The following is an 11,853-nucleotide window of genomic DNA, read 5'->3' on the forward strand; positions in this document are numbered from 1 at the left end:
ATTAGGCTCGAACAAGATAGGTACGATAGACGTCAAATGACATCAGCCGATCCGACGTAGGCACGTACCCCAACCCCTCCCCCATCACCACTCACTATAACTACCCAACAAACACGTTTATAAATCCGGGTACGGATTTCAAATCAAAATATGGCCAACTCAGTTCCCTCTACAAGTCCTAGAAATCAGTAACCGGAATTTCCGAATACCCTGTATATTATCGGCATTTATGTGCAAGTAAATGATGAGAAAGCTACAACCATCTGCTGCTGGTACTACAGTGTACAATGTGCTTCACTATTGTTCTTATTTGTCTTGTTAGCAAACCCACTAGGGCGTAAAAGGTGGCTCAATAGCATAAGATATTGAGGGATCACTATGAAAGACAGCATACTATCGTGAGACAGCGTTCTCAGCACCTGACAGAAGTTGAGGACGACCGCATTTTGATCAAAATTTGGCTGGCTAGACGACTCATGAAACATGTAGATTTTTGGGACATTGGCATACAACAGTGGCCCAGTGTTGCACTGTAACGGTACGTGATATCAGGTATATTCGTCGTCAAGGTTCCAGTTCACCAAGTCTGATCACCACAAGAGAGGAACCCTGTACTGTGCACCAAACACACCACAAAACCTTCACATTCCTATCCGCTATTCAAAAACAGTTAATGGACTTTATGCAGTATTCTGTCTCTTCCTGCACCACTGGTCGGTGACTAGCTACAGTAGGGCAGTACTATGCCGGTTGCACTCAGCAGTGCATGACAGCTCTGCACTACTCTCGATGATCATCGTTAGCGAATACGGACGTGACATGGAGAGAGGCTCCATTCTGAAAATATTTGGGAGGTGAACAGCGGTGTTACTGCTGACAAAAATTTGGAAATTTTGGTAAGTTCGTATACGACTATACTGCTGAGATCATCGGTCCCTAGGCTTACACACTAATTAATCTAACTTAAACTAACTTTCCCTAAGGACAACAGACACTCTCATGCCCGAGGGAGGACTCGAACCTCCAACGGGTGGAGCAGTGCGAACCGTGGGAAGGCACCTCAGAACGCGCGGCTACATCTCGCAAATGTTGTGTGGTGGAGACTACATTCGGCAACACTATCGGTCCCTCCAACCATGTTCCACTCGCGAATAGTGCGTGGGAAGAGTGATTGTCGGTATGCCTCTGTATTGGCTCTATTTTCTCGAATTTTCTCCTCGTGGCCAATACGCGAGATGTATGTGGGGGGAAGAAATATGTTGTCGTCTGACTTCTCCTGAAAAGTGCTGTCCCAAATTTCAGTAGTAAATCTCTCCGTGATGCACAACGTCTCTCTTGTAACGTCTGCCAGTGGAGTTTGTTCAGCATATCCGTATCGGTGTCCCGCCAGATAAACGGTCCCGTGACGAAACGCCCCGCGGTTCTTTGGATCTTTCTATCTCCTCTATCAGTCCTACTTGACATTCCTTGTAGGGACTCGTCGTCATAGATAGCGTCACATCCCTGCGATCACTGATACCTTCCTCTACGTTAACTGATTCGGTAAGTTGAGGTGTGTTTGTTGCCAGGAGGTCTAAGAAGTTACCCGCACGAGTGGGTTCTCTGACTATGTGCTCAAGGTAATTTTCGGACAAGACATCCAGAACAATGCCACACGATTCCCTGCCTCTGGCAGTAGTCTTGATGGCATAACAATACCAGTCTATGCTTGACAATTGGAAGTCACCCTCTATTACAAGGGCATGATCAGGAAAATTACTAATGGTACTTTGCAAATTCTGTCTGAAGCGCTCTACAACTACAGATCCTGACTCAGATGGTCTATAAAAGCATCCGTTCACTATTTTTGACCGTTCTTTGATTCTTAATATCACCCAGGTTAATTCACATTCGGAATCCACGATAACCTCGCTAGATTTCATCGAATTTTTACTGCACTAAAGACGCCGCCACCATTGGCTACTAACCTATCCATACAATAAACATTCCAGTCCAAACGTAGGATATCGTTGTCATTGACGTCTGGCTTCAACCAGCTTTCTGTTGCCATTACTGCCTGTGCATTATAACCTCTCTTCCTTACGAGACCGGCACCTTTGTGTCGTTCTCTGAAATGGGCTTCCTAATCCACATAAGACTATCTATGGATTATTTATTCATTATAATTCGACATCACAGTGTACGGTATGTGTGATTGGTAAAACGTTCTGCATGCTGAATGCTTAACTAATGTCTGTCCTAGTATTTTGTCAATTCATATACGTATAGTTTATTGTATTTTAGATAACGTTTTGTCCATACAAGCATAAAGCATATAGCAGCCACACTGATTCATATTGGGTTTTTGCTATATAGATATCCTTACACTACCAGTCTAATAGTTTTATCTACTTTAAAAAGTAGTTGAAGGCATTAACTCAAGAAAAAATATTAATCTCAAACCAATAAAAAGAAAACTTTCTCCTGCTTGTACATACATCAAAAAAAGGTTTGCATTACCTCGGTTCCGAGAGTTCCGGAATCTGTACAGAAAATTGGAACAGAGATCAACATAAACATCGTTTCCGCCCTTTTCGTTCCTCACGAAAACCATACATTGCATGTTGTACCACCATACAGCGAGTCTTTAAATGTGATGGCCCAGATTGCTGTTAACACCGGTATCTCTAATACCCAGTAGCACGTCGTCTTGCATTGATGCATACCTGTATTCGTAGTGAAATACTATCCACAAGTTCATCGAGGCACTGTTGGTCCACATTGTCCCACCCTGCAACGGCGATTCGGCGTAGATCACTCAAAGTGGTTGGTGGGTTACGTCGTCCACAAACAGAACTTTTCAATATATCCAAGGCATGTTCGATGGGTTTCATGTGTGGAGAACATACTGGCCACTCTAGTCTTGTGATGTCGTTATCCTGAAGGAAGTCATTCACAAAACGTGCACGATGTGGGCGCGAATTGTCGTCCATGAAGACGAATGCCTCGCCAATATGCTGCCGATATGGTTGCGCTGTCGGTCGGAGGATGGCATTCACGTATCGTACAGCCGTTACAGCGTCTTCCATGACCACCAGCGGGATACGTCGGCCCCACATAATACCACCCCAAAGGTGCAAGGAACATCCTCCTTCCTGCACTCTCTGGACTGTTTGTCTAAGGCGTTCAGCCTGACCGGGTTGCCTCCAAACACGTCTCCAACGATTGTCTGGTTTAAAGCATATGTGACGCTCATCGGTGAAGAGAATGTGATACCAATCCTCAGCGGCCCATCGGCGTGTTCTAGGGCCCATCTGTACCGCGCTGCATGGTCTCCTAGTGGCAAAGATGGACGTCGCCCTGGTCGTCGGGAGTGAAGTTGCGCATCAAGCAGCCTATTGCGCACAGTTCGAGTCGTAGCACGACGTCCTTGTGGCTGCACGAAAAGTATTATTCAACATGCTGGTGTTGCTGTCAGGGTTCCTGCGAGCCATAATCCGTAGGTAGCAGTCATTCACTGCAGTAGCAGCACTTGAACGGCCTGCGCTAGACACGTCATCGGCAGTTCCTATCTCTCTGTGTCTCCTCCACGTCGCTTTGGTTCACTCCGAGACTCCCGGACACTTCCCTTGTTGAGAGCCCTTCCTCGCACGAAGTAACAATGCAGGTGCGATCGATCCGCGGTATTTATTGACCGTCTAGGCATGGTTGAACTATAGATAACATGAGCCGTGAAACGCCTTGCTCGTGGAATGACTGTAACTATTCGGCTGTCAGACCCTTTCCGTCTATTATGCGCTGCTCGTGCATGGTTGTTTACATCTTTTGGCGAGTTTAGTGACTTCTCTGAACAGTCAAAAGGACTGTGTCTGTGATACAATATCCACAGTTAACGTCTGTCTATCTTCCGGAGTTCTAGGAACCGCGGTGACGCAAAACTTTGTTTGATATGTCTATCACTCCTGCAACTCATGCATATCTGAGTTTGGTCCCTCACGTGTAACTTGTTATTTTAGTTCGCAGTTCTCAACAATGATACACAACAGTCTCTAAGTTCCTACTTTCATTTCTTCAGTTACAGCCTGTCGTATCTTCATAGTAGAAGCAATCAATAGATTGGATTAGGCTTAAAAGGGCTCCTCTATGACTTGAATGATGGGTATTTCCTATATTGCATAATGCTTTTTACTCAAGTTTCATTAATAGTGCGAATTCACTGGTAACTCCCACACTGGAACCACATGGTTTGTTTCTATGCGCCTCACGCTTTTCTTGCAACTGATGCAATATATATTATGTACCACAGGTTATCCTGTATCTCCCAAAAACAAATTACCGGTTATTACAACCATATTTACTATTTTAGTGTGATTAACAACCTAAAGCAGAGTACAGCCTGCATTACGTTGTATCTCATTTGCTGTCTATATGAAAGCCCTTTCTCACATCATTGCTCTACCTCGCAAGTCAGTGAATGTTATAGATGTATGTGGCATTAATACGAACAATATTAATGCAGTTGCTCGCGTGTGAGCATTGGTTTGAAACCAAGAATTTATTCTCATATTTATGTAAACTAAAATTACCTTAATATTAACAAACACTTTCAGAAAAAAGGAAAAATCCTACACTGTTAGCTATATACAAAAATATATACAATTTCCTATGCAACCGTAGGTTTCCCAGCTAAGTGAATGGGATACAAAGGATAATAGAGGGATTCATATGGCTTCCCTTTCTAATGACATGTATAGCCTCTTCTCATTCCCAGTTCATTTTAGACACTTTAATATATTGCAATAGAAGAACTGTCACATTCGATTGCTGTTCTCCATCAAGGCCAGCTGACTAACACTTTCATTCTTTTAAATCAACAGCACCACTGGCAAGTGGTTGCTGCCACCCGTGTGTTTTCTCTTCCTTGGTCACGTATTCAGTTTTTGTATTTTGGCAATATCTGTCATGGCCTTCCTGAGCTTTAAATAATTACATTAATGATTCCTTGCCGTCTATTATAAAACAACCAAAGGCCCACAGAGAGGTAAATCTTAGCCTTTCCCTCTCGTTGGAAATCAACTCCGATAAGACAGTTCACTATTAATAAACACATCAATTGTTGCTCCAATCCCTAGCCTCACTGATAGGCGAACCCTCTATTAAAAATTTTGTGATCTCATATCAAACGCTCCCAGAACATGACTTACTAATGGGCAAGATAGGCACATCAACTTCCTCACATATTCTTCGGCATATATTCATGAAAATCACGCTCACAGCAGCCCCCGTAACTAAAGTAATCCCAATGGGTATTTTCTCTATATAGGCCTCAAATGCTGCTTGGTACACATTATTCTGTGTGATTTGATACTGTCGATTGTTAGGGTATAACTCTTCCTTTATGACAAATTCCTTGTTGTGCTGCACAAATTCTACATCTTCTATTTTCCCCTACCTCATTCCAGGAAGATTGCGTCAGGGTTGAACTTCAATTGCCCAATCCTCTCAACATCAGAGCTCTCTCAGTTTTGTTGCTGATTGTTTAATTGGTTTTGCCACTGTTAACTCATATTGTTAAAAGTAGACTAATGAGGGTGAAACATGTCATGTAACTCTTTCCCCTAAGGAATCAATTACGATTATTGTCACTTCTAAACGCATTTCCATTACTATTGTTGGTACGTGAGTCTACCGATCCGTTCAGTCATGCATTCACATTTACATGACTAATTCCCAATTTTCATTGGTTTTCTTGTTCCTATGGAACATCTCATTCTCTTAAAATACCTTGATACCAGTCTCGGACACATTGACTAGTTTCTCTCGTACGGGAGCAGGTAATTTACATTTCTATGTCCAAACAATATCTTTCTATGGTACTGAGTTGTCCAAGAACTTGGTCTTACTCAAATGTTTTTCGAAGTATTTCCTGAAACTTCGGTTTTATAAGAAAAGGTTCAGTTTAAACAGTTCCTGCCTCAGTCTCTCTTCTATTCCTGAAAACCATTTCACTAAAAATGCCTTCTCAGAATCATTACACGTGTCACATGCCACAGCAATTTCTATTGCACGCAAAGGTGCATTCCCTGTGTACAAACTAGAGTGAAAGCGATCTTCCATATCTCAGATCATGATTTTGGCATGTCTCCATGAAAAGCACTTACAACGACGATGGGGTAGAAACTCTTTTTGTCAGATGTAAATACGTGAAACTGTCGATGTCGACTGAGATTCCCTTCGTAGTTATAATCGTTAGGCAACGTACAGTTTGTTTGTCACACGTCATGTTGTGTAGTGCAAACGCTGTTCCTTCTAGCTGAACATTATATCCGGCGCAGAGTCTTCCTCCGACACTTGTATCATAGATGTCTTATAAATCGTTAGTGTCAGATAGTTCTTTTCGCTGTTCGTTAAATTGGACGCCGACAATTCTACGGCGTAGTGGAAAAATCTTAGTCCAACTTCTTGTTTTTCCTTTTTTCTGCATTTCTTGACAGCAACTGAGTTGGGGGTATTATGGTCCCCTGCTGGACTGTTACAAGGTTTCTTAATAACTTTCTGCACCTTAATCACTGCTAATTGAACAAGGTGTTCTTCTTTCATATCAATCCACGAGATAAATTACTCATTTAGTAACTGCTCATTCAATTCGACCGTGTCATTTCGAACTTTATCCTGTTTAGCAGCTTAATCATCCATTTTGATTGATAACTTCTAAATGGTTCCTGACAATTTTGTCTGCTTTTGAATTACTTGACCTACATTTTCAGAGAAGACCTGTACCATGTATGCCCTTACAGGCTACCTTCAGTGTGGGTATTCCATCAGTTTGTCATGCAATAATACATGTTGTTTTACGGGATATTTTGAGATTTACAACTAAATCTTCTCTTGATTAGTCGGCACAGCAAATTGTTTATTGGATAATTCAGTGAATGTGTTATGCTACAGTATCCTACTTACTGGATAGTTCATTAAATGAAATTGCTATAGAATCCTGCTTACTGGATAACTCAGCTATTTCAGTAGCCATCACACGATTAGTTGTAGATAAATTAAATAAATCAGTTGTTGTAGCATCCTTTCACTGGCCATTGGCTCTTGTTTGGCAGACAGAGTCTCGTTTAGTAGACAAGTCCTTTATCCTGTCCAACATGGTATCTAGTTTTCTTACCATCACTTATAACTGCTTCATAGGCATTACTTCGCAGAATCGCTTGCTCTTGTCACCACCTAGGTCATTTAAAATGCATTCGTTCATTGGGGCAAAGACAATTCTAACACCAATACTCGAAAATTGCCACAAACTGCAATGTAAAAGTGTGAGGTAATTGTCATTGGTTGATATGAGCAAGCGATTCTGAAAAGAAAAGTGAATTGTACTTCCATAACGATCCCACTTCACCACAGCCGTCCCTCCGTGCTCTATTTGGATCTTGAATTCGTCTACACTTGTTTGCTTTCCTTTCTGGCTTTATTCTCAGTTCGTTTACATGGAAAAGAAGGAAAAATTGTGTTCTCATAACAAGAAACTGAAAAAAGAAAGTCTTAAAAACCATAGTATGGGATTCACGTTGTAGTAGGTCTTCGTTATTTTCCCTGATTTTAGCGAACCAACGAAGTGTGGTGGCTAAATTGGTGAGTCCTGTCTGGTTCGTTTGCTAACTGATAAGCATTTATTTATAAACAATCACCAGATAAACAAAGCACTTGACTCGTAACTAAAGTTGCAGGCTCTATCTTCACTTCTGTCAAAATTATAAAGCAGAAAAGTTACTGACTTTATAAACAAGACCGGTGCACCAGACAGAAGCTCAGTGCCAAGAGCTACTAAAATTTTCTTCATTTTTTTTAGTCTTAAGTATAATTCACATACTGATTGTGATAAAATTACTTATACTTCCAAGAATCTTAGGTTAAGGTTAAGTTCCTTATAAATAATTTACGAGACGTATGAAGACAACATATTTATATATTTATTTAAAAGAAACACCACATCGTACCTTGAGCCACATCAGACATCAGAATAGACCACTGAGTAAGTACAATGTCTAAATGACGAAAAAAAAAAACACAAGTGGAGTTACTTTGTGTTTATATATTGTGTAACCAGGAAGTGGACGGATGTCATGGAGGTATAATAAGAAGAGATGGCACTACAGCTTTACGCTGTACGATGCTTTGAAGCCGGCAATGCCGTGTTAGTTTGTCCAAAACCTTAACAGACGATTGTTACTTGTTCTCAATTTCTGTTGTGTGCACACAACAGTTGTTTCAAATACTATATGTCAAAGTGCTTTTGTAAGGAAGGTATTTTCAGACAATTTTCTGCGCTTAGGCACCTGTTTGATCTAATAAAAAGAAGTATCTCATCTCGTTAACGCTACTATCCTTTGTTATGTGTTTAGAATAACCAAGAAGAGGAGTATGTAACACGAAAAAGCCGCTTTCATAATACATTATTTCTCTTAACGTGGACTGAAGAAAGTATCCTCATCCCGAAAATGCTGAGAAAATAGTTTAACGTGTTTCGTTGCTTTTCAACTTTTCTTCCACACAGTGTTCCAAATTAGTTTTCCAGCTGAACCGATTCCAAATCTACAATTAAATGAGAGAAATAAAACCATAACGTGAAAGTAACAAACCCAAATTTCGTTCATGCATATAAAATAAAACATACCATGGAAAAGTATAGTAACGAATGAATTGTGATTCCTTTACACTTTAGACTATAATCAGAACAACTAGCTGTAAAAGATGCAAGCCAGTATCTTTTATTGAAACACTTCCACCACATCCTTTGGCCATTCTAACATTAGGACGTCAGCGTCAAGTTTGTGACGTCATGAAAAGTCCCCTCTATCATACCAGCACGACAGTAGTGCTCGTACAGAATATTGCACAGTTGCTCAACATAGCTTCTTTGACTTAGCATCTTCCACCATAATACAGTCGATGTCGGGCACAGTACTCGGTAATTAATTGCATTTCAGTTATTCATATTAGATCTATTAAAATTTGATTTAAAGCCATTTGTTAATTTTACTCTTTCTGTGGAAATTCCTTATTGTTCAATTTAGTGTAATGACTACATTGCCAAAGAGGATTTTTACTTCTTGAGCTTCGAGACAAGTTTTTCGTATGAGTTTCATTCTCAGTTCATCATGTTCCTAACATGTTTAACAATGAATTGTAGCAATTTTATGATGCTAGCTCTGTACATCGCAAAGTGCTTCACAATACAGATTACACTGATTAGTCAGAAAAATATAACCGTTGACCTACCATCGATAATAAAATCGTTGAGGATTTAGTAGCGCCACCTGGCGAGGAACGACTGCTAGTGAGACACACGCACGATGCATGTAGTATCACTGAGTGTGCTTCTAGTGTGTAGAATGTGGACCTTCCGGCTCTATCTGAGCCTGACCGAGAGCAGACTGTGATGGCCCGGAGGCTCGGTATGAGCATTTCGGGAACTACATGACATGTCGAGTGTTCGGGGAGTACTGTGGTGAGTATCTTCACCACGTGGCTAAACCCAATGTGAATCTTCGTCCAGACGTCGTTGGTTTGGGGCTCCATGCCTCATCACAGATGTTGGACCTTGTAGGCTTGGCAGATTGGTAAAGGCGGTGAGGTGTGGCAGAACTGACATCAGCGTTCAATACTGGATAGAGTACGAGTGTGTCTTAATACACAGTGCACCGAACACTCCTTACGATGGGCCTCCGACGACTCAGGCATGTGCCTATGTTAACACCACGACATCAGCAACTATGACTCAAATCGGCACGTTACCATCGGCACTGGACTTTGGCGCTGTGGTAGAGCGTTGCATGACCTGAAGAATCCAGATACCTCCGTCATCATGTCGATGGGAGGCGCGAGTCCGACGTGTTCCACGAGAACAGCTCCTTGAAACCTGTATGGTGGGACAGAGGCAAGCTATTATGCTCTGGGAATCATTCACCTGGCAATCAATGGGTCCAGCGGCAGAGCTCGTGATAGGCACCGTGACGGCCAAGGAGTATCGTACACTGGTGGAGACCACGTACACCCCTTCATGACGCTCATGTTAACTGACAACAGTGGCATTTTCAGCAAGACAATGTACCATGCCCCAAGGGCCAGTAGTGTGATGAAGTGGTTCGAGAAACACAGTGGCGTATTAACGTTGATGTTCTGGTCCCAACTTGCCAGATATGAACCTTATCGAACACATCGGGGATATGACTGAATGTAGCGTCAGAGCTCATCGTTCACTGCCCGGAATTTATGGGAATTAGGTGACTTGTGTGTGGACATGTGGTTCCAGCGACCTATCCATGTCTCCCTGCTTCCGTACAACGACGCGTCGTCGCTGATTTCCGTGCCAAAGGTGGACATACAGGGTGTTATGATGGTCGACGTAATGTTCTGACTGTACAGAGTATAATCACTGCAGAAAAACGACAGTTTGAGTTTTATTTAATTAGGATACTGAACACAACAGGATACACATAAAATGTATTCTCAGCTGCGAATACGAGGAATTATCAGCTCTATAATGGCCTGACGGTACAGAAAATTTGTGCCGGACTGGACTCAGACCTGAATCTTTCGCTTTACGCGAGTAGTCGCATTAACCGCTTTGGCATTCCGCGCGCGACCCACAGATAGACCCAAACTTCCGTACGTCGTCGTTCCCTCTACTCGTACACATACGTAATTTCCGTACAGAGGAAGGTATTTAAGTTGAAAGTAGCGCCCTGTTATCGGCGGATAAATACGATAGTGTAAGAAGAACGTTTCATTGTTAGTTCGGAGATAGATCGCTCTTCTTAACAACCCAGGCACTACGGAATCGTATAGCAGTACATATTAACGCAATTTTAATTCGAGTTAGATAAATTTAATGTCAGGCCGTGATTTAGCTTTGTTACATACATTGCAAGAACTCGTGTCACGCAAGAGTAAACATGAGAGAGTCAAAACCTTGTGGTTGTCTGTATTGGTCAGTTATAAATATGGTTAAACACTTTGAATGTTTTGGGTTAGACTTACAATTTGTGTAAAGTTCTACCACTCACTTTAGAAACGTATTGCTGCTCATGAATCGCTTTCTGGACTTCGATTTTTCTTAATACGATCAGTTCACTGCGTCTCGTGGGATGTAAAACAATGATCGTCTTCATAGCACGTCCTGGTTAGACCATAGCTGAAACACTGTTTAACTTATTACGATTTTCTTAATAGAGAAAACACCGCACTTTTTAAATTAGAGCTAGTGCTGAAAGTGGACTCTCGCAATACATTTTGTGTCCAATGGGATTTCGTTACAAGCATTCCTATAGCACACAAAACGTACTTCGAGCGTCCAAATTCAAGAAGTTTCGCATCCTATGGGATACTGATGCCTTGAAAACGAAGAAAAAAATCAGGCGCTCTAACAGGTGTTCGGTTTCTTTTTCAGGTGCTGAATGGGACATACGCACTACTGAACATGCTTTACAACTTCCATGGCAGTGGTTGAAGACTGGCCAGCGAATGTAGCAAGACCAATATCTTAAAATTAATTTCTTTACTTCTGAAAAAATTGGACTTGTCAGGGGTATAAACAAATACATTAAGCCTAAAACATTACTTCTTCAGCCTCCCTGCCACTGAAATTTCGGAAACGAATTACTGTATATAAATTCAGAGAGTGCTTAGGTCGTGAGCAATTAAAATACTTATTCTTTAGTATACTGACTGAGTCATTCAGCTGATGTTTCATAGAAAAATGTCATAAAACAGTTTTAATGCATTGTAGCCATAAATTTTGTATAGATGAGAATAGAAATACGTCATTCACATGTACGAACAATAAAAGTTATTAAAGATTCTGTCAAGAAT

General features: G+C 41.4%; 1 protein-coding gene across 1 annotated transcript in view; it reads left to right on the forward strand.

Moving 5' to 3' along the window:
* LOC126413315 (odorant receptor 43a-like) overlaps window positions 1–11,491 on the forward strand; it is a 34,978-nt gene extending 23,487 nt beyond the window's left edge. Inside the window, exon 6 of the mRNA XM_050083253.1 lies at window positions 11,432–11,491. Within this exon, the coding sequence (XP_049939210.1) occupies window positions 11,432–11,491 (60 nt within the window). The remainder of the gene's footprint in view (window positions 1–11,431) is intronic.
* The last annotated feature ends 362 nt before the right edge of the window (window positions 11,492–11,853 follow it).

This window comes from Schistocerca serialis, chromosome 1 (genome assembly GCF_023864345.2).
Source record: "Schistocerca serialis cubense isolate TAMUIC-IGC-003099 chromosome 1, iqSchSeri2.2, whole genome shotgun sequence".
NCBI lineage: Eukaryota > Metazoa > Arthropoda > Insecta > Orthoptera > Acrididae > Schistocerca > Schistocerca serialis.